General features: G+C 41.7%; 1 protein-coding gene across 2 annotated transcripts in view; it reads left to right on the top strand.

Annotated features, from left to right (window-relative positions):
* CDH8 (cadherin 8) overlaps positions 1–23,996 on the top strand; it is a 515,521-nt gene that overhangs the window by 360,960 nt on the left and 130,565 nt on the right. For both annotated transcript variants that reach the window (XM_029608175.1, XM_029608174.1), the window contains 2 exons: positions 2,319–2,506; positions 18,728–18,981. In XM_029608175.1, the coding sequence (XP_029464035.1) occupies positions 2,319–2,506; positions 18,728–18,981 (442 nt within the window). The remainder of the gene's footprint in view (positions 1–2,318; positions 2,507–18,727; positions 18,982–23,996) is intronic.

Below are 23,996 nucleotides of genomic sequence, written 5' to 3'. Positions count from 1 at the left end.
ATGTCCTTCACAAGAGCATATTTTAAAATCTGCTTCCCTGTGCGCGTTAAGGCAGACAATTCCATACTGAAGATATGCAAAGTTGATTTGCTCGAGTAATGGCTTAAAATTAAGAGCACACATGCACGCACACTAGGTGTATTTTAAATCTTTCACGGGTAAATGCATGCATGATTTAAAATTCCAGGATATGTTTGCTCGCACACCATACGCATGTGTATGGGTGCCCGCACACTTGTTTTAAAGTTACCGTCCCGGGATAGAACAAAATTGCCAGTCTTTTTTGTATGATAAGTACTGCATATTTTTATTTTGCTGCAATATCAAAGTATTGTTTTAATGCTAGCAAGATATTATTTCAATTAGTTCTCAATATATAGTTTAGCAGTGGTAAACCAGTGATTGCTTCCAATGTAGAGGTGATCTAGTCACTGCCCTTGTTCCTAAGGGGGGTGGGTTAGTGGAAAACAGTTCAAGAGTACATACATTCATTGGAAGTTAAAAGACAGTTCAGGATAGGTGAAGGGGGTGGGTATTTGCCAAGAGGGGAGGTAAGGTCTGAGCTGTTAGGTGGAAGAAAGGGCAACCATACCCACTTGAAGGTGGCATAAGGGGCATGAGCAGAGAAGAATTCTGTCCAAGAAGAGGAGGAAGCCACTGATGGAGCAGCAGCAATGGCAAAGGCATCAGGCTGGGAAAAATTCCAGCCTCCAAACCCTTACATTTAGTTCAAAGAGATTTCATAGCCAAGCAAGGGTTTTAAGAATCAGAGCGAATAGCGTGGAGATTCAAACATAAGAGTGTGCAGAGAAGGGGAGGGCTTTGTCACTGCTATGGCAAGCAGCACCTCACCAGCCAAAAAAAGAGGACAAGTAAAACATCGGGAGGCTCGGGTGCCGTTAAATAAGGGACTGGTGGTGAGTATTAGCTATCTTAAGGAACCGCTCTGAATATTCAGACCACAAATAAAAGTGGCTGGGGAAGTAAAATTGAACAAATGAAAAACTGTTTACTCAGGCTATAAATAGTATGGGAAGATGAAAAAAGATGGAAAAATTGGTAAGGACATCCTGATGCAACTGCTCAATCCTTACAACCATCCAGTTCACAGTGAATGGATAAGAGGAAACATTGAATACAGTGAATTAGCTAAGTGTCTCCTGGTTGGTGCATGCTATTTTCAGTGATGTTTCCATGGTGCAGGTTATTTTATTTATTTATTTGATTTATATTCCACGTTTTGGCACTTCAGAGCAGATTGTATTCAGGTACTGTGGGTATATGCTATATCCATATCCTTATAAAGTAGAAATTAAAATGTTGTTGCTTATTCATCCACTGGCAGTGGTAGCAGATTCTTGTGGTTGCTGTTCAAAGAGAGATTGTTTCCTGTGATTATTGGTGGAGAGTTAGAGGGATAAGGGGACACAGGGTCAGTGTGCCTGTGTATCTTACAATCCACTCAGGGAGATCGGCAGTGTTAGTCTATATCGACTCCTCAAGTCTTACTCACCATTGTAGTTTATATTTTTTTTAAATCTTTTGAGATTTTTAAAAAATAATGTCATTATGAACCCAGATTACCATTCTTGCAAAGAATTCACTAATGTATGCAATTAAATCAAAATCCATTGAAAGCCAGGCCATTCTCTTTGGCCTTGAATGCACCTATAATATATTCTAGCAACCTTGAATTAATCTATTTTAGAAAACTAAGTACTATCAATCATGAGCTGTTATTGTCTACTTTGAAATATGAGTTGTGGGAGGGCCTTTAAACTTTTCCTAATTAGATAGTTTGCCACTTCACAGAAGAAAATATATACAGGCAGTAATTAGGTTCTCTCCAGAGACCTTCAGAATGCAGGGTGGGTGGTCTTCAGAGTATGGAGGGCTTCAGTAACAAGAGTCATCTTTCATTCATCTGAACAGCTTGCTGGAGGGCACACAGAAGAAGTTTAGTAATTGGATTTTATCAAAAATGAGCCACAAGTCTGTAATTACAACAGGTAAGTTGTCAAGTACCTAGCAATGTATTAAACATTGAATCTTTCTGTGCCAAAGATGGTTTAGCATTTTAAGTTCAGCAACACTGCAGGAAGTAGATGGGATATGGATAATATAACAAGTGAAAATAGGTACTTTCTCAGTTTGTAAGTTGCAAGGAGCATTCTTGTCACATAGGGGATGTCAAAAGTGTGCATTTCTTAGGGGTAAGCAGGCTCTCTCAAGGGGGATTGATGTGAAACAAAATATATAAACTGAATTGAAACTGTAGGTTAGAATTTTAATGTTAGATTTTGTTTCCTGTTTGTAAGGCCAGTATCAGTTCACAGTGCCAGAAGACACAGCTCTGGGAGACTCCATAGGAAAAGTGAAGACAAATGACCGTGATATTGGGGACAATGCTAAATCATCGTTTGACATCATTGATGGCGATGGAATGGATATATTTGAAATCACAACAGATTCTCAAACTCAGGATGGCATCGTTCGACTGAGAAAGGTACAAACATAAAACAGTTTACTTTGTTTATGCCAACATCACTGACATGAGCGGTCATTAAGGGCTTGATTCTGTTTTGTGCATGTAAATGGCACTTTGAAAATCAATTAAGGGATTGCGCATGTAAGAGACTATGCAAACCCCCATTTTGTTCGGACTTTTACCTGTACTATCAAGAGGTTTTTCTGGGGAGAGGGGGCACAGCTTGGGCGGGGAGAGCATTTTCACACTTTCTTTTAACTGTGGGTATATTTCTGCTTGAGAAAAATATGATATGGCATCCAGATACCATTTTTATCCTCATAATAATATTTAAATGTGTTTACAGAATTTATGACTCACTTTCCAGATCACAAGATCATTTGAAGTGATCATTATTAATAGAGATGTGCGAAGCCCACATCAGAAAATTTTGTTTTCCCTCAGTTCGGGCTTTTTTTTTTTTCGGGTAACTCCCCATTAGTGCGCACTAACCCGAAAAATGAATTTTTCCAAAATTTTGGAAAAATTATGTTTGTTTTTCGGGTTTCCAGAAATAGGACAAATTAGGCAATTTTGTTGAAATTGCCTGATTCATCCAAAACGAATGCACATCCCTAATTATTAATCATATAGATTCCAATTTTATAATCATCCACACAAGGCTGAAATCTGTGTCTTCAAAGCACTTTGACCAGTTTTCAAAGTGGACCTGTGTAGATTAGTACCCAAGGGCAGGTGTAAATGTCCTCATGGACATTTATGCACATACTTTTGAAAATTGAAAGTATATATGTAAATAATTTTCCTAGGGATGTGCACAATTTTTTTTCAGTTTGTTTTCATTTTCAGGTTCGGGGTGGACCATTTTGGTCCACTCCTTAAACCTGAAAACTTTTTTTGTTTCATTTTCGAAAACGACCCAAAAGAAACCCCCACCCCAACCCTTAAAATTGACTTAATTACAACCCCCCCATCATTCTGATCCCCCCCCCCCCCAAGACTTGCTAAAATCCCTGGTGGTCCAGTGGGGTCCCAGGAGCGATCTCTCCCTCACTAATCAAAATGGTGCTGGTGGTGCTTTGCCGTTACCATGTGACAGGGGCTAGTGGTGCCATTGGTCGGCCCTTGTCACATGGAAGGAGCAATGGATGGCCCACACCATTTTCTAAAATGGCACCAGCCATCCATTGCTCCTACCATGTAATGGGGCTGAGCAATGGCACCGGTAGCCCCTGTCACATGGTAAGGGCAAAGGGCCACCGGTGCCATTTTGATTCCTTCCAGGCCCACCGGCCCGAGAGTAGAAGATTGCTCCCGGGACGCCCACTGGACCACCAGGGCTTTCAGTAAGTCTTGAGGGGGGATTGGGATGGTGGGGGGTGGTGGGGGGGGTGTGTTGTAATTAAGTAAATTTGAAGGGTTGAGTTGGGTTTGGGGTTTTTTTTTACAAATTTTACAAAGTAATCAAACTTTGTACATGAAATAGTATTAGACATGCATAAACTGAAAAACAATAAACAAATCCCATTTAGAAACTAATAACGAAAAAAGAAAATTCCATTATACTTGTTTACATGTCCAAAAAACAAACTTCATGGAGGTAATATGCTGGAGGTGGTGAATTGTAAATGAGGACAAATATTTAGGTAATTAATTTAAACTTTACCAATTGGCTAATATGAGAGCTTCCTTCAATTTTCTAATTACCTCCATTCACATTAATGACTGAGACTTGTCTCCTACCCTCCAGAAAATCTCTTAATTGGTTTACTTCAAAAAATATATATGTGGTTCCATGGAGTTTTAAAACACATTTACATGGGTATTTTATAATAATAGTTGCACTCAATGCGATAGCTTTGGGTTTCAATGAAAGAAATGCCTTTCAGTGAATCTGGGTATTTCTGGTGAGTTCTGGATACAGCCTCACCTGAGATCCATCTTGTAGGGGTGTGCATTCGTATTGAACATAAATGTAAAACGCTACTTTTTTTTTTTTTTAAACTTAAAAAAGTGATAAGACATAAACGATCGGATTTCCAACTTATTCAACATAGCTATGTTGAATAAGTTGGAAATCGCGATTGTTGATCCAAAATAAAAATTTAAACCCCTCACCTTCCTTAATCCCCCCCCAAAGACTTACCACAACTCCCTGGTGATCCAGCGAGGAGTGAGAACGCCATTTCTGAAAGCCTTTCCGAGGAGCAAGTGACGTCGGCGCCACGTCAGAGTGACGCGGCGTCACGTGATTCCCCGCGGGTTCGCGCCGGAACGCTTGTTCGGCCCAAAAGGAACTTTTGGCCAGCTTGGGGGGTCAGGAGGCCCCCCCCAAGTTGGCCAAAAGTTCCTTTTGGGCCGAACGAGGGTGCCGGAGGGAACTCGCGGGGAATCACGTGACGCCGCGTCACGCCGACGTCACGTGATTCCCTGCGGGGTCGCTTCCGGGATCCTCGTTCGGCCCAAAAGGAACTTTTGGCCAGCTTGGGGGGGCCTCCTGACACCCCCAAGCTGGCCAAAAGTTCCTTTTGGGCCGAACGAGGATCCCGGAAGCGACCCCGTGGGGAATCACGTGACGTCGGCGCCACGTCGCAGTGACGCGGCGTCACGTGATTCCCCGCGAGTTCCCTCCGGCACCCTCGTTCGGCCCAAAAGGAACTTTTGGCCAGCCTGGGGGTGTCAGGAGGCCCCCCCCAAGCTGGCCAAAAGTTCCTTTTGGGCCGAACGAGCGTTCCGGCGTGAACCCGCGGGGAATCACGTGACGCCGCGTCACTCCGACGTGACGCCAACGTCACGTGCTCCTTGCAAAGTTGGTCAGAAATGGCGTCCTGACCCCGCTGGACCACCAGGGAGTTGTGGTAAGTCTTGGGGGGGGGGATTAAGGAGGGTGAGGGGTTTAAATTTTTATTTGCACATATGGACATATACTCAACTCATTGAATTCTGTTTATGTCCATATTGACCGCAAATGGGACCCCCTTTGGACATATGGACATATGAACTTAAACTTTTGCTCTGCACATCCCTAATATCTTGTTCAGTTTGGAAAGTCACCAGTAATGTAATTCGTTCTGCAATTTCCACGTGAGATTCTTCTAAGTATTGCGTCAAAATCATGAAATCTATGGAATTCCCTGAAGGATAATTCCTAATGGAGCTTTGTTTAAATGGTAACTGAATTCATTTTTTAATATCAGGAATTTTATCTGGTAGGATTTTTAAATTTTCCCCCAGGTATTTGTTTAAGGTAATTAACAATTGCTCCTCTTTTATGTTTGGAAAATTTAATATCCGGATATTAAGATGTCTAATGGTATTTTCAAGGAATTCCATTTTTCTAGAAGTTGCTAAACTTTCACGGGTAATTACAGATGTCAAATCTTTTAACCCTTTAACTTCTTCTTCCAAGGAATGAATTTGTGTGCATTGCTCTGGCAAAATACGCTGATGGTCCTGAGTAACAAAATCTCACTTCGAGGAAACATTCTGAAAAGTCAAAGATTGTTCCTCGATACTATTTGCAAGTCCCTTCATTAATTCCCATAAGGATTCTAATGTCACAGTTCCTGGTTTTTCAGTCCCAGCCAGGTCCAATTTCACCCCTCCAGCTTCTTGTTTGCGGTCTCCTCTGCTTGTCACATTCAAGCTTTTCCCTCCTCCTTGGGGTAGATTCAAACTTTGATCCGGAGTTGAGGTCCTGGCCTTCTCCTGTTCTCCACCACCACCTCCAGCTGACTGGGGTAATATGGTAGGGGTGCCTCCATTTCCACCAGTGACTGTAGAGAGATTCAGAGGGGAAGCTGTAATCAACTGGTGAGGTTCCTGGGGGCTTAAGGATATTTCCCCGGGTGAAAGCAGTGCTCCTCCCACTGCTCCACCTATGGGAGCAGTGGGAGGAGCACTGGGAGGAGCAGTGGGAGGAGCACTCCTGCCATCCCCTGCATTGCCGTAGGTATCGCAAACTCCGGTATGAGACGAAGCTGAAATGGAAGGCTGGGCTCAGCTGGATACACCTTTACCTTCACTTTTCTTTTATGAGGCATTGTATAAAACAAAACAGCAACTATCAAATGCAAAGTCTCTTTCTTGGAGTAGCCCTCTCTCAAATTGCCAAAATATAAACCAGCCTCCTGCTGAGGAAACTCTGAGATAATTAAAAGAAATGAAATACCAGGTAAACCAGGCTAAGCCGGGCAAAGCCCTCTGATGTCAAGATCACAGCAAGGAAACATCTTGTTGGATAAGAGTGGAGAGACATTACCTGTTTGAATTTCTTTGGGCAACCAAAGAGATATTACCTGCTATCCGAGGGTAAGATTCCACGCTTACCTGACGAGACGTTTCCTTGCCGTGATGCTGATGTCAGAGGGAGGGGCCAGAAGAAGACCTTAAGCCCGGCACTCCTGCGGCATCTTTTGGGCAACTGGAGAGACATTACCTGGTTGAATTTCTTTGGGAAACCGGAAAGATATTACCTGCTACCCTTGGTTTTTTTTTAATAAATGTGCCCCTCCCCCCATGCTAACCCGAAAATGAATTTTTCCAAAATTTTGGGAAAAATCCGTTTCGGGATTCAGGTCACCAGAACCAGGATGAATTAGGCAATTTTGTTGAAATTGCCTAATTCATTCTAAACAAATGTACATCCCTAAATTTTCCTGCATCAGCTCTGCCCTAAGGATTGCCTCTTTGCAGTATGCATAAAAGCGTGCACAAAATTGCCTCCAAACATAATCCTGTGGTGATTTTCAAAAATCCATATTGCATGCATATATGCTTTTAAAAATTAGCCCCTTACTAGCTGAATACAGGGAACACCATCCTAGGTGTGGCGCAGGACTGCAGGGCAAGGCTTGTGCCCGTCTTCCGCCTAACTAGCTCCCTCCCTCATAGAGTCCTTTGGTTATGGAGGCTAGTAGGTCTCTGCTGTGACTGTATAAATTGGTGAGTCTGAAGCAAGGCTTGGACAGGCTGGTAAGGCTGGATAATGAGCAGGAACATTGTACAGGCAAGGGATGGAGCTTGAACAGGAGCAGAGTGCAGGTAAGGATTGGAGCTTGTACCAAGATTGGAGCTTGTACAAGACAGGATTGGATCCAAGAACAGACAGAGGACAAGGACTGGAGCACATACAGATAAGTCATGACAGGGACAAGACTCAAACAAGGCAGGCTATGGCAGGAGCAACAAGGATCATACAGAACAAAGAATATGTAAGCCCGAAGGCAGCCAGGCTAAAGGTCAAAAGGCCTCTAAGCAAGAGGCCCCAGAGGGCAAGGCCAGGAAAGGACTAGATGGGCCACTGAATAAAGCAAGGCCTAGATAGGGCAGAGAGCAAAGGTAGGCCTGGAAAGGCTGCAAAGCAAGGCAAGGAGCGAGAAGGCCCAGCGGCTGCAACACAAGATAAGGAGTGGCCAGGAAAAGGAGCCAGGGGGTGACTCCATGTGAAGGCAGGGAGGTTCTGGCAACACAGGGTTAAATGGGTCAAATGAGATCTTTCAAGAGTAGAGTGATGAGGTTGAACTTTTTCTTTCCAAAATAAGGGGGTTATAGCATTTTCACATGCGTTAAGATGTTTTGCATGCGAAAAATGCCTTAACACATGCGAAAAGCACCATAATGCATGGTGCAATGCTAATTTCTAAAAGGGGTAGAATTGGGGGTGGGATTTTTGGAAAAGTTTTAACGCCAGAAATAACTACACCTTTTTATTTGGCATTAAGTTGTGCGATATGCCCGTGTTACCCAGGTAGTCCATCAAGCTAGGTTGAGAGAACATTATACAAATCTCATCTTTGTGTGAGTTTTCTCACTCTGCAGGACATCACATCTTCACAAGAGTGTACTTTTCTGTTTGTACATCTCACTCTGCATGTCAAAGTGGCCCCTAACCCCTACACTACTACCTAAACCTCACCTCAAGTTACTAAGATAGCACACATTGTGATAAATAGGCTATTACCATAAAACACACCCTTTTTCCTTGCACATGTGATAGTTTGATGAATGTACCCCTAACTTTGAGTGTGATTAGATGAAACACCAGTAATCTACACCAGTAATCTACACCAGTAATCTAACTGATTTAAGATACATGAATAGGTTACAGTTTTGAGATTGTAAGTGTCTAGGAAAGGTCTAAGCCTTCAAGTAAAGTGCAGGAAACAAAAAAAAGAGCAAACCAAGTCAATTGGCATGATGGGAAATACTAAATGAAAGATCAAACCGTACGCCTAGGTTGGTGATCACATTTTTGAGTTGTATAGGCATACCTGCCATTATGGGAGGAGAGACATTTTCTGTATTTTTATTCCTAGCAAATCTTATGGCTTCAGACTTTGCTTGATTTACTTTCAGATTGGATGATTTTAGCCATGCAGCTGTCTCTGTAATGCAGATGTTGAATTTACCCAAAACCTGTATATCATCTGTGTTAAAATAGCCACTGCAGCCAATAAGGGTTGCTAACCAAGAAATATATAGATTAAAGAGAGTGGTGGACAGAACAAAGTCCTGTGGAACTTTGCAAGACAGCTAATGAGACATAGCTATGTACAATTTCTAGTGTACTTGATAATTTCTATTTTCCAAAAATGATTTGCACCAGGAAGAGATGTGTCAAAAATTCCAATGTCAAATAAATGGTTAAGAAGTAATTCATGGTCTATGGTATTTTATGCAGCATTCATGTCAAGGACCACCACTAACATGGCTTTACCCCAATCAAGGTTTAGACTAATCCCAGTAATTAATGCAGTAGGGGCCAATTCAATGCTACGGCCTTTCCAGTAGCCAGATTGTTTTGGATATAATACAAGTGTTTTATAAAGAAGAGAGTTGCTGCCCATGTACAACCTTTTCAATGTTTTTTGACAAAGTAGGCACGTTGGAAATTGGCCTATAATTATCTGGGATATTTGGATCAAGGTTATTCTTTTTCAAAACTGGGCAACTAATAGCTATTTTAAGGCTGTCAAGCAGTGAGCCAGATCAGGCTGACATTGTTAATTCTGTTTAATGGAGGAAAAAGCCCAAGATTGAGCTTCTTTAGCAATTTGTTGGTGAAGATGATGTTTTCATCTAGTTTAATATTAACTCCAGGCTGGGAAGGATAATAATATTTAATGCCAAGAGTCTGTTCATGGTGATGTTAGCTTTGCTGGGAGAAGTGGGTAGTACTAAGGATGAAACAGTTGTGAATGAGCACGGATCAAACATAAACTGTGCTTGAATGGTTTTGATTTTTATTTCAAAAGCAGAAGCAACATTTTCAGGGTTGGGTGAGACAGTAGGAGGGCAAGAGTTCTGTTCCATGACAGCAATTTTTGAGATGAGGTTCTATTGCCTGCATTGTTATTTTAGCCCTCTTAATTTCTAGCCAATTGTGCTTAATGCCATCCTAAAGCAATTGTTTGTCAGTGGAGCTTTAGTTCTATGCCACATTCATTCAAAATGTTGAGTTTGCTGTTTTAGAATTTTTAAACCAGAATGATATCATGAAAAGTCACCAGTTAGGTTTATAGCCTTCTAAGGAAAAGGGGAGGAGGGCGCATGATCATAGGCTTCATCAGCCTGAGATTCCAAACAAACCCCTAGAGTCATCAAAATGCTATAAATTTCACATGAATAATGCCTGTGAGAAAAAAGGGGTGTGGTTAGGGTAATTTTAGACTTACTGCAATGTGTGCTATTTTAGTGCTTCGCATAGGTATTTTACCACAATGAGTGTTAAATGTATTGTACCCTGTGATATTTTCACTTTTCAAAATGGAGAGAGAGAAAGAGAGAAGAGAGAGAGAGAATTGTGCTTCCTACAAAGACAATAGGCCTCATCTAACAGATTTGAACAGACAATTTTATGATCATTTTCACTTTATACTATTTTTTTATACTTTTTTTATTTTTATCAATAAGCCTTCTAAAGTTAGGATTCCAGTTAGAAACATCAAGAATTTAAACCTTGATGAGCTCATCTGAATTTCTAGCAGTAGCAAAATCTAGCAAAATGCATAGACACTATCTAATGCCCAAGATGGCACATAAGAACATAAGAACATGCCATACTGGGTCAGACCAAGGGCCCATCAAGCCCAGCATCCTATTTCCAACAGTGGCCAATCCAGGCCATAAGAACCTGGCAAGTACCCAAAAACTAAGTCTATTCCATGTTACCATTGCTAGTAATAGCGGTGGTTATTATCTAAGTCAACTTAATTAATAGCAGGTAATGGACTTCTCCTCCAAGAACTTATCCAATCCTTTTTTAAACACAGCTATACTAACTGCACTAACCACATCTTCTGGCAACAAATTCCAGAGTTTAATTGTGTGTTGAATGAAAAAGAACTTTCTCCAATTAGTTTTAAATGTGCCACATGCTAACTTCATGGAGTGCCCCCTAGTCTTTCTATTACCCGAAATAGTAAAAAAAACGATTCACATCTACCCATTGTAGACCTCTCATGATTTTAAACACCTCTATCATATCCCCCCTCAGCCTTCTCTTCTCCAAGCTGAAAAGACCTAACCTCTTTAGTCTTTCCTCATAGGGGAGCTGTTCCATTCCCTTTATCATTTTGGTCGCCCTTCTCTGTACCTTCTCCATTGCAATTATATCTTTTTTGAGATGCGGCGGCCAGAATTGTACACAGTATTCAAGGTGCAGTCTCACCATGGAGCGATACAGAGGCCTTATGACATTTTCTGTTTTATTCACCATGCATTATTTTTCGCATCATACAATGTACTCTCACCCTAGCTTGATGCACTTTCTACCTGGGTGCTACCAAGCTAGGGTGAGAGTACATTGTAGAAATCTCATATTTGTGTACCAATCCTCATTCCAAATCATGTCAAATCTTCACTGATGCGTACTGTGCTGTTTGAATGTCTGCCTGTGCATGTAAAACTGGCCCCAAAATACTAGACCACCACCAAAATCTCTCTCGAGTTACTAGATGACCCTTCTATAGTGTTATAAATAGATGTCTAATATATGTATTATCCTAGAGAGTCTCTCTCTCTTTCTTTCTCTCTCTCTCTCTCTCCTTTGACTAAATGTGCATATGCATTGTGTGATGTGAAAAATAATACATCCATTATTGAGTATTAGCACACTGAAAGTTTTTCATCTAGCAGTAGATCCAGAAATTCAGGTGACATCATCAAGGTTTAAATTCTTGGTGTTTCTAACTGGAATCCTGAATTTGGGAGGATTACTGATTAAAAAAATCAAAACAGCATAAAGTGAAAATGATCATAACAGATCTGTTAGATGAGGCCTATTATCTTTGTAGGAAGCACAACCTTATCAGAAGTGAAAACTAAATTGAAAGTTTGTTCCTCTTTATGGGTGGGCTTATGAATCCATTGGGTAAATGAAAGATCAGACATTGCAAAAAAGACCTTGGATTCACTTGATTAACTTGGCTTCTCTGCATTCAAATTAAAATGCCTAAAAGAAGCAAATGTGAACTTCTTAAAGAACATTCATTTATGAGCATGATGAGATCATGAAGCTGCAAGCTGGAAGCAGGAAGAGGTTGGTAAATTAATAGGAGATTGACCTGAGGGTTCTTGTGCAATTGAAGAAAAAGATTTTCAGTTAGAGTTTAAGGATATAGAAGATATAGAGGTTTCTCTGATTTTAAGAGAACTATGGAAGATTATTACAACACCACTTCATTTTTTGGCCATTCTGGTTTTGTGTATAAAAAGTAAAATTAGGAGGATAAGCCTATTTGAGACAAAACAAGCCACATGGTTTAAACCAAGTTTTGGTTAAAATATAGGGAAGTATGTAGGTAACAATAAGATCATAAATCTGCTGAGCCCTGTTTATTAACCAAGTGAGCATTAAATAATGCACATTTCAAGAATTTTTGGGATGGGATGTAGTTTAAGTATTGCAAATGTCTGATGGATTCAGAGGGTGAGAAAAAAAGAAAAAATAGCAGAACAGATCAGGCAGAGATGGGCTTCACCAGGCCACATGAAGACCTCATGAAAGAATACAGAAAGGAGAGTGCTTCTTTGTTGTACTTCTTTCTGCAGCATAAAAGAGGAGTGTACTGCCTCTGGCTGTAAGCACTGGCCTTTAGTGCAAGAGGCTCCTACCTCATCAGGTCGGGCGAGGCTAATGTCTGAGTTGGCCAGGATTTGAAGCTGCACACAGAAAGGAATGCAGCACAAACCTGAAACACAGTTTCTGTAAGTCCAAAACAGGCAAGAAGATGGAATACAGCAACAGCAATTCTGCAGCAGACAACATAGGTTGGCATTGGTATGGTCTTTAGTACAAGAGGCCCTTACATTGTCATCAGGGTAAGCGGGGTAGAGCTAGCATCAGAGTCAGCCATGGATCGAAACTTCACATAGGAAGGGATGCATTCTCATATTGTAGCATTTGAAGTCATCACAGGAATTTAGAAACTAACTTGTATGATATTTACAATATTAGGACAAAAAACTTCCAATAAAGATTCAAGATTTCATTAGAAACTGACCCCATGAATTTGGGGCTATCCACATTAAAAATGAATTTGGGGCTTTTCACATTAAAACATTGGATGCATGTTCACTTACCAATTTCTAAATGATTAGTTGGAATAAATAATTTAAAATGAGGATGTTTGAAAGATTCTGATCAATGGGAATTTCAGAGTTTAGTTATTCAACCAAATATACCCCTTGGCAAAATGCCAATTTTAGACAAGCATACGCTAAGGTGGAATGGTCAATTCCTTCTCATTTTGGCCATACCCATGACCCATTTCTGCAAAAGGACAATGTTATTCCTAAAACAACTCAATATTAGCTTTTTTTTTTACCTCCATTAACCCTTAACATTGATTTTGCATACATCAAAATACTGAAACTTTGATACCTGAGGATCTTTCCCTCTAGTCCTTAAATCCTTTTTTGTTGTACGCCACACTTCGGAGTAGGAATCAGAAAACACTGGAGAGAATATAAAAGTGCAAACTTGCAAGGATGGTCTGTGGCTTAGATCAGTAGAGACTCCCTCCTCCGTTTAAAGAACCATGGGTTTATTCCCCCCCCCCTTTACTGCAATTTGTCCACATTTTCAAAAAAATGGAAGAAATAGTCAAACAACCTGAATAATTCTTCAACTAGTTTTGGGGTTACCAAAGTGAATGGAAACGTGGAAAATATGAAACATTAGAAATTCCCAGCAGAAAAAGAGACAACCTGCCGCTGGTTCTGTTTGGCAGGTTGACTTTTCAAGTCTTGTTTGATCTACATGTGCTTTGATATATGGCCTAAAATGCATTTTGTTTTTTTTCACTATCCATCTCTTGGAATAAAAAGTAATATAATAATAATAATAATAATAATAATAATAATAATAAAAGAATGAACTAACAGTTAAGTCAGTTTGGCACACTGCAAGTATAGTAATAACTAAGAAGTCAATATTCAAAAGATTTTATCTGGCTAAATATGGGACTTGACGAAATAAAAGTGGGATTTAAATATTTTTTTTTACTGTCCGAATAAGTCCATAAACAGTTATTAGCCAGGTAGACATGGCAAAGCCAGCGCCTATCCCTGGGAGTGAGATGCAAGAAATACAGCAAGTATTGGGGATCTGCTGGGCTCGATGGACCCTGGTCTTACCTTATCTGGATAAAAGAGAGGTGTTCAGGGGTGGGAGGGTTTGGGTTGGATTACAAGGAGGGGGAGAGAGTGTGCTTGAGGAGGGGACCTAGAATTAGCATTTATTTTTCAAATTTGAGATCGTAGGGAGGTTTCTCGGGCTGATAGGGCTCGATCTTTTTATATATTTTGGGAGGCTAGGGGAGAGAGGAAAGTGGATTAGGCATTAAGGCCCAGATTACTTTTTCTTTTTTTTTTTTTTTAACAGGATGAAGGAATAAGGGATAGGACTGGCAGGTTCAGTGGAATCTTTTTTTTCTAGTTCAGCCACTTAACTGACTATATAATTTGAATACACCGGTTTTGGCTAAAGTTATCTGGGGATATATCCCTCTATTTCATGACTGCTTATATGTATATTTGATTATGTATGTTATGATATATCTCACAGGGAGAAAGTTTATGTTATGTGCCCCACCCGCGGCCGTCCCATACATGGGACCGCTCACCTTCGGGGTCACATGGCAGATCCCAGTCCTGTCTCCCTCGCGGCCCTTGCAAGTCCAGCTAGGCCCCGGCGTCCCGTGATGGCGGTCACCGGGCCTTCTGTCGCACGCCGGGTCTCACGCCAGGCCTCGGCACCTCTGCAGCTAGCCATGCCCCTACATGCACGCGCGGAGCAGCCGCCCTAATGTAGGTTCCAGGGCGGGACCTAGTTCCAAGGCGCACCCTGTTTGATCGCATGTTATAAGGAACTACCTCTACACTAAACTAGAAAAGTGTTTATTTGAACGCATTTGTCTACCCTTCCTAGGGTACATAATATCTGACCGTGGGTTTTCCATGGATCCCGAGAAGGTCCAAGGAATTCTTGACTGGCTTCAGCCAGTTGGGCTTCGAGCCTTACAATGGTTTCTGGGCTTTACCAACTATTATCAAAGCTTCATTGCTAATTACTCTTCCATTGTTGCCCCACTTACATCGATGACTAAGAAGGGGGCTATCACTCGAGTCTGGACACCGAAAACCATTGCGGCCTTTCAGAGGCTCAAGGATGCCTTCAGCTCTGTTCCGTGTCTCCATCACTCGGACCCGAAACGACCATTCATAGTCGAAGTAGACGCCTCAACTATTGGAGCTGGAGCTGTTCTAAGCCAGTACTCGTCCACAGGTAAAGCAACTCCTTGTTCCTTTTATTCGCACAAGTTCACCACCACAGAACAATTCTACACAGTTGGCGATCATGAACTACTGGCAGTGAAGTTAGCCCTTCAGGAATGGCATCCCTGGTTGGAAGGGGCGCAGTGCAAATTCACTATATTCACGGATCACAAGAACTTAGAGCATCTCAAGGAGGCCCAGCTCCTAAATCCCTGGCAGGCCCACTGGGCAGGACCCGATCCTGTCTCCCTCGCGGCCCTTGCAAGTCCAACTAGACCCCGGCATCCCGCGTCAGCGGACGCTGGGCCTTCTGTTGCACACCGGGCCTTTTGTCGCACACTGGGCCTCACGCCAGGCCTCGGTGCCTCTGCAGCTAGCCACGCCCCTATGCGCGCACATGCGGACCAGCCGCCATGATGTAGGTTCCAGGGCGGGGCCTAGTTCCGCGGCGCACCCTGTTTGATCGCATGTTATAAGGAAGTTCATGGCCTCACTTCCTTGCCTTGGCAATCGGGTCAGCTTGTTTGCTAGATTGCCTCTGCATTTGTTCCTGCCTGCTTGTTCCTAGTCTCGTTCCAGGATCCTTCTGTTCCAGTTCCATTCCTGCCTGTTCTTGTTATACCTGCTTCCTTGCCTGCTTGTTCCTGTGTTCATCTCCCTGGTCTTACCTCAGACTGATTTCTGGTGAAGACCTCAGCTTGTTCCTGACCTACCTGCCTGCCTGCCTGCCTGCCACCTGCCAAAGACCTCAGCTTGTTCCTGACCTGCCTGCCTGTCTGCCACCTGCCAAAGACCTCAGCTTGTTCCTGACCTGTCTGCCTGCCTGCCGCCTCCCAAAGACCTCAGCCTGCTCTTCGACCTTTCCTGACCTCTGGATCTTGACCCTTGCTTTGTTGACCACTCCTCGGACTGATTCCTGGACTTTGACCTTGCTCATCTGACCTTGCTTGATTCTGCTTCTGTCCCTAGCCTTGTCCTCACCAACTCTATTCTGGTTTGCGCTCCTCCAAACTGTTTCCGGTCTCGAACCTGATAGCCCTCCTCCTGTGTCTGTGGGCATGCCGGACTCTGACTCTCCCAGGAGACCCTGCGAGGCCCACCTAAGTCCCAGTGGCCCGGGTCCCTACGGGCTCCTCCCAGGGGACCTCGGGCTTCCAGTGGTGAGGATCTACACTGCCTCTGTCTCCCTTCGTGCTCCACCCCCTGTGGCCAGTACCTGCACTGTCACAGGATAGGGGTCCACCCGCGAGCGCAACAGTTTATATGGATCTGTAGGTTAAAAATGTCCAATAAGTAAATGGTTATAGTCACACATAGCCAGCTAGGTTTGAAAGTTATCTGAGAAACATTGCTTGCGTAACTGTATTTCAGTATATTCAGTGGGACATTTAAACTGCTGATTGTCCCTGACAACTTATCCAGCTAAGTTGTCCATTAGCTGTTTTTCTGAATATTGGCCTCTAAGAGTCCTAGCAGAAATGCAAGTGATTACATTAGCCAGTTCTGTCTGGCAGGCTATACTGGGGAACCTTAGTGCCTGTATGTCTGGGTAACAGTCATGATGGTAAGAGTAATGATTACAAAATTTTAGTCATGAAAAGGGTGGCGTGCAGGGTCTAAACTAAGTGCCAGATTTTGTGTACTTAGCTACCTAAAGATAGTGCAGCACAAACTCTATCCTGGATAAGGAGAAATATGAGTGGTCACATTCTGCATGTGTAGTGTGGGCAGGAATCACTGAGCAGACTGGATGGAGCCAGAAGATCTTTCCCCTGCCATCATCTACTATGTTATTATGTTGCTATGATAGATGAGCATTTCTACCACATCCTTACACTGTTGAATTCATCTATTACTTGAGCAAATAGTCCTGATACATCTAAATTCTCATCATGTTTTTTAACAGATGTGAATGTCTAGTCATTTCACTGCGGGCAGAAAGAGAATGGCTTTCTGATTTATTAGTAATTATTAAGATATGAATGATTCTATTGGAGTGAGATTAAAACAAATTCTACAGGTCTTGTCAATTACAGTGTACCATGTTGGCATATGAGTTATCTGCTCCTTGAGCTGGTAAGACCTTGAAGGTGATAATCGTAGCTCCAGAGTCACAGGAGGATAAACAGGTGATTACGGTGGCAATGACAAATAAGGCAATGACCTTTATGATGGGACTCGACTCCCTGTGTATTGGAGGGAAATATGCATTAAAGTTAACACTGCTCTCATTTTTGACTTGTGTAATTGCCCTTTGACCAGTCACTCAGATGTAATTCAAATAGAGTAGGCAAAAGAATAGGTACATTATCTCCTTTAGTTTCGTGGCTAGATCAAAATTTGTGGACATTAAGCATAACTGTTGAAGTCACTTTTTTTTTCTACACCCTAGTGACATACATTAGCATTTGTCCTTCTTACTGCCAGGACTGAGTTTTAATTGTAAATCTCAGTTGCAGGGCACCATAAACTACAAATTAGAAACAAACAACATTAATTTACAGGATGGAAAATTTGTAATGTATTTGAAAACATGAGCGATGCATAAAGACATTTGTTATTTGTATTCATGTTTTTATTTGCATTTGCATGCATCAAGACTTTTGTTATTTGCGTTTTAGATGGCTGGTTTCAAAGACTCATTGTTGCATGGGATTTTCCTCATGTAATCCAACAGTTTGCACATTTGCATGTTGGAAAACTGTATCTATGTGAGCAATAGAATCAGAGGTGCAGATAGTAGTGAAAGTCAGGGGGAGTGCAGGGATGCTTCAGAGACAATAGTTAATAGCATATAACTTTGCATATTTAAATATGCTAGAACATGTTTCACTTTTCTTCAAAACATTTGAATAAAAATCTCTTATTGTGTTTCGTTTCTTTGCTTTCCAAACAAATCTTTCCAAGTCAGTTTTTCCATGTCAGCTTCTTTTTATTTGTATTGTGAAAAGAGGCATTGCTTATGTAAATGTAAAAAGCAGCTCTTTTGCTTTCTGAGAAAATGGTAAGAAAAAGAATCTGTAAAGATGCGTGGTGAAAAATATATCAAAGAAATCTGCTTTACTATTTCCATTTAATAATGCAATGATGCAGGCGTTCACAGTGAAAAGTCTTAAAATAGTTTTTGATTGGGTTGCTATAGTTTTAAAAGGCTATGCATAATGTCCGGGTTTCATAAAGAAAGAACACACAATCTGGATTTAAAATAAATAGGACAGAATGAAGAGAGACAAAAGAAAAGAACTGGTTTGATTGAGGCTTGGTAATAAATAGCTATCGATAAATGCCCGCCAAATTTACAGGTTGGATTTTGGGGAGCAGTTGCTTTCTCTGCAGTTGCTCTTAAGGTTCATTGAGTGTGCTGAAGTGGGCATAACTTTCATCCATCAGCATTAAATCCATTTGTTCTTGCTTCCTTGGTCATTAGTGAAAGACATTCATCTTTGTCATTCTTAACAGCCGCTGGACTTTGAGAGTAAAAAATCCTATATGCTGAAGGTAGAAGCAGCCAATGTTCATATCGATCCTCGCTTCCTCGGTGGGGTACCGTTCAAGGATACAGCCACGGTTAAAATTGCTGTGGAGGATTCTGATGAGCCACCTGTCTTCTCATCACCCACTTATCTCCTGGAGGTGCACGAGAATGCTGCTATTAATGCTGTGATTGGTCAGGTGACTGCTCGCGACCCCGATGCATCGTCCAGCCTTATCAGGTATGGCTGCTTTAAAGTTTTAGCATCAAAGAGCAAACTGTGGCAGAGAGAGAGAAGGAAGTAGTTTCAAAGGCAGGAGGCGTGCGTCCTCGCTGGTGCTGCTTACCATATGCAACCTGTAAAAAAAAAGACACAGGTCTTATCTCTGACAACACTATTTCAAAGACTGATGCAAATATTTACTATGCTATTTATGGTTGCCATAGCATTTGTTATGCATTTATTTATTGGCACATCACATGGTGCTGACGCCACCTCTGAGAAAAAGTGGCTGCTTTTTGAAACGTACACATATGCAAAGCAAACCCCACAAAACAAGCACATGACTGTGAGTTTGAAGTCATTGTTTGGGAAGAAAAAAAATGTGCATTGAAAAAGTAGGCACTTGCATTTTTATTGACTATTTGAAAAGTAATTTTGGATTATTGTTATTAGCATTTCTGCTTTTAAGATTTTAAAATGAAGGAACCAGTCAATAAAAAGAAATGGAAGATTGCAATAAATTGAAGAAAAGAACATGGTCAGTTTAGCAACATGAACATTGCATGAAATGCTGTTTGTTACCAGTGCATGCCTTAAATTAGGGTTTCCAAAATTCTGTCTTTGGCATCCTCAGCCAGACCTGATTTTCAGGATAACCAATATATGGTTCTTTGATCAAATTATGAAAATATATCTCATTGTGAATATTCTGAAAACCAGATCTGAAACTAGATATAGAAAATGCTTCCTTAAACAACTCAATGCAATAAGAATACATATATTTGATGACATTGCAGTTTTTCTTTTTACTGTTTATAATTATCTGTTAACTCATCTAGATGCCCATGCACTGAAATGTGCCATTGTACCAAAGTTTACTTTGCATGTAAAAATGGCAACGTGTGCCCCTAGGTTGGATTTAAGTAACACAATTTTCCCTTTATATGTGTGACATGGACATTGCAACATTTTTAGACTTTTCATGCAATAAACATACACATAGGTTTATGCTTGCAAAATATTATGCAAAATCAAATTCAATAAGCTTCTGCAATGCAAATCCATTTATACAGTTCATTAACTTTGTTTGCAGCATAACATGGGAAACCAGGACTAAGGCCTCTCCCTGCATCCACACCTTTTACAAAACACTATAATACACAATAATACGTGAACTTAAACCTTTTGGGGATCAACAGGCCACAGCTTTACTTCAAAATATATCACATCAACAAGCCTATGCCAAACAACAAGACAGTACATAATGCCTTGACCTAGCAAGATGTATGCACCCCCAGAAAAAATGGCCTGCAGGACACAGGCAGCCCCATGCCGCCTCAGAGCCCCATCCCTGCCACAGCCAGCAAGGAGCTGAGCCAGGAATAACCGTGCCCAATCGCTCCTATCAAATACTCAGTGCTGACCATTCAGCAAAGCCCAGCTGAACCATCAGCACCATGCTAAAGATTAACCAGGTGCTGGCAATCTGCCATTCCCTGTTACAGAGCGCTGTGTCAGCCCTGGCCATGAAAAGAGTAACCATAAATCTCATAATGGGAGGATGGATGTGTTCTGATGCAGCAGTCAAAAAAGAGAGGGAGAAATCTCTGTCCCTAGATCTTCATTGGCTGCAAACTCCGAATTCCCTTAAGAACATAAGAAATTGCCATTCTGGGTCAGACCGAGGGTCCATCATCCTGTTTCCAACAGTGACCAAGCCAGGCTACAAGAACCTTGCAAATACCCAAACACTAAGAAGATCCCATGCTACTGATGCCAGTAATAGCAGAGGCCATTCCCTAAGTCAACTTGATTAATAGCAGTTAATGGACTTCTCCTCCAAAAACTTATCCAAACCTTTCTTAAACCCAGTTACACTAACTGCATTAACCACATCCTCTGGCAACAAATTCCAGAGCTTAATTGTGCGTTGAGTGCCTTGCTGCACCTGTTCCCTCAGCCACTCAAAGAATGCCTGATTCAAACCCAACACAGCAATCACTGTACCAACGGAACTGGAAAGGTTCAAAATCTATCTCTACCCCCTCCCCCTTCTGTTAAGGCCTGGCATCCATATTAACCAGGGCAGCCAGCGACTCTACCCAGTCTGTTGGATTTTGCAAAGAAGATAACTACGCCTCAGTGAGGTGTAGTAGTTAATTATCGTTTGTGCAAAATTGTCTGTAGGAAACTTAGATGTATTTCTACTGGTCTTCTTTGCATACAAGTCCCACTAGAAAACGTTCTTAATAAAAATCATAATTTTGCATTAAATTTGGTGCACTTTCATACATCAGCCTCCTAGAAAACTTGCTTTCATATAATTTATAAATTAAATTGTTTTTGCATCATGGTATAACCCTCCCTGGAAGGGCACACAAAATGTGTGAAAGTCTGGTGCAGATTTGGGAGCACAGTGAAATTCTCTTGGTAATTTTCACTAATTGTTGGGTCAAGCATGTATGAACCCCTTCTCATTGCCCATCCAATTTTGTTTCCAGAAACTCACACTGTTAGATAAAGGAGAGACTCACTCTGATGTATATTCAAACAATCAATTTATTTTCTGGGATTACCAGCAGTCAGGAATTTACAAAACAAGCTATAAAGTACACTGATTAAATCAGAAGTTCATAGGCTTCCACAGTTGGGCCGCAACAGAATCAGTTTTCAGACAGAACAACTTTTGAATAAAAATATAATAGCACAAACTGTTATTTTCCCTTTCTTACTTTATAGTCATGTAGCTTCACTTTGTTTCTCTAATACCTATCCCTCTCACAAAAACAAATTTGTTTCCACTTTGACATCTTCCTATTCACCCTGAAGATACTCAGGATTCTCCTTGAGGACTTGACAAAGATTCCCTGGATTCTCTCATTCAACCTTGCTTGGATCTCCTCACTTTCCAGATAAGAACATAAGAAGTTGCCATATTGGGTCCATCAAGGCCAGCATCCTGTTTCCAACAGTGGCCAATTCAGGATACAAGTGCCTGGCAAATACCCAAATAGTAAATAAATCCCATGCTACTAATGCCAGTAATTGCAGGGGCTATTCCCTAAGTCAAGTTGATTAAAAGTAGTTTATGGACTTCTCCAGGAACTTGTCCAAACCTTTTCTAAACCTAGCTATGCTAATTGCTTTAACCACATCCTCTGGCAATGGTGGGATCCAATGCTCCTCTTCTTCCTTCACTGACCCAGGTTGGGTCACCTGGTTTTTCCTCTGAGAAGAAACACCTCCATCCCTCTTGATGAGGAAAGCCCCTGCAGAGCCCTCTCCCTGGGGAGAGGTGCCCCAGGCAATCCACTCCTTTCATGGGACCCTGAAATCCCTCCCGACATACTTTGAGTTCAGCAAGAACAGTCTCCTAGAGGATCCTCTTTCCCATACCTCTTAAAATAGGTCATTTACCAATATAGTCCAATAAACAACAATCTACCATCATTTTCCTTAGGGGCCTATAACTTAGGTTTCTAAATTTACTACTACTATTCATTTGCAGAGATTTAGGCACATGCATTGTATAATTTTACCATGCATAATGCCATCTAGTGGCAGTTCATAGAAACATTGAAACATGATGGCAGAAAAGTCCATATGGCCCAGCCAGTTTGCCCATCCATCCAATTAACTTATCATTAAAATTCTCAACATCTCCTTAGAGATTCCCTGTATTTATCCCATGCTTTCTTAAATTCAAATACCGTTTTTGCCTCCACCGCCTCCACTGGAAGGCTATTCCATGTATTCAATACCCTCTCTGTAAAGAAATATTTTCTAAGATTACTCCTGTGTCTACAACCAACCCTTCAGCCTCATCACATGACCCCTAATAATAGAGCCTCCTTTCCATTGAAAGAGTCTCACCTCCTGTGCATGGAAACCTTTAAGATATATGACTCTAGTTTATCTCCCTTCTCTTGCCTTTCCTCCAGGGTGTACATATTTAGATCTTTAAGTTTATCCCCATATACTTTGGAACGAAGATCACTGACTATTTTAGTAGCCATCCTCTGGACCAACTCCATCCTGTTTATAGTCTTTGGAAGTTGCAGTCTCCAGATTGTATACAGTAGTATCCAATTGAGTTCTCACCAGGGACCTATATAGAGGCTGTATCCCCTCCCTTTTTCTGCTGACCATTCCTCTCCCTATACAGCCAAGCATCTCTCTGGCTTTTACTGTTGCTTTATCCACCTGTTTCGCCACCTTAAGAACATCAGAAATAAATCATCCCCAGATTTTGCTCTTCCTTTGCACTTAGAAGAATATTACCTCTAATACTGTTTGTTTCTTTTGGGTTTTTGCATCCTAACAACATTAATCTTCATTTTTAGCATTAAATCTTAGCTGCCAGACTTTAGATAATTCCTTGAGCTTCGCTAGATGCCTCCTCATGTTTTCCACACCTTCCTAGCTGTCCACCCTGTTACACATTTTGGTATCATTGGCAAAAAGATAAACCTTCCCCAACAATCCTTCAGTTATGTTGCTCACAAAGAATTTGAAAAGTACTAGTCCAAGGACCAAGCCCTGAGGCACACCACTAGTAACATCTAGGGGTGTGAATCGTGTGATCGATCGTCTTAACGATCGATTTTGGCTGGGGAGGGGGGAGGGAAATCTGATCATCGTGGTTTTTTGTTTTTTTTTAAATCGTTAAAAATCATAAATCGGGGGAGGGCGGGAAAACCGGCACACCAAAAAAACCCTAAAACCCACCCGAACCTTTAAAACAAATACCCCACCCTCCCAAACCCCCCCCCAAAATGTTTTAAATTACCTGGGGTCCAGTGGGGGGTCCCGGTGCGATCTCCCTCTCTCTGGCCACGACTGCGTTAAGAGAAATGGAGCCGGTGGCCCTTTGCCCTTATCATGTGACAGGGCAAAGGTAGCGCCGGCACCATTTTGGTTCCTGGCTCCCGACGTCACGCGTGCAGGAGATCGCCCCCAGACCCCCGCTGGACCCCCAGGGACTTTTGGCCAGCTTGGGGGGGCCTCCTGACCCCCACAAGACTTGCCAAAAG

Source organism: Rhinatrema bivittatum, chromosome 7 (genome assembly GCF_901001135.1).
Source record: "Rhinatrema bivittatum chromosome 7, aRhiBiv1.1, whole genome shotgun sequence".
Classification (NCBI taxonomy): Eukaryota; Metazoa; Chordata; class Amphibia; order Gymnophiona; family Rhinatrematidae; genus Rhinatrema; species Rhinatrema bivittatum.
This window is presented reverse-complemented; position numbering and strand designations above follow the sequence as displayed.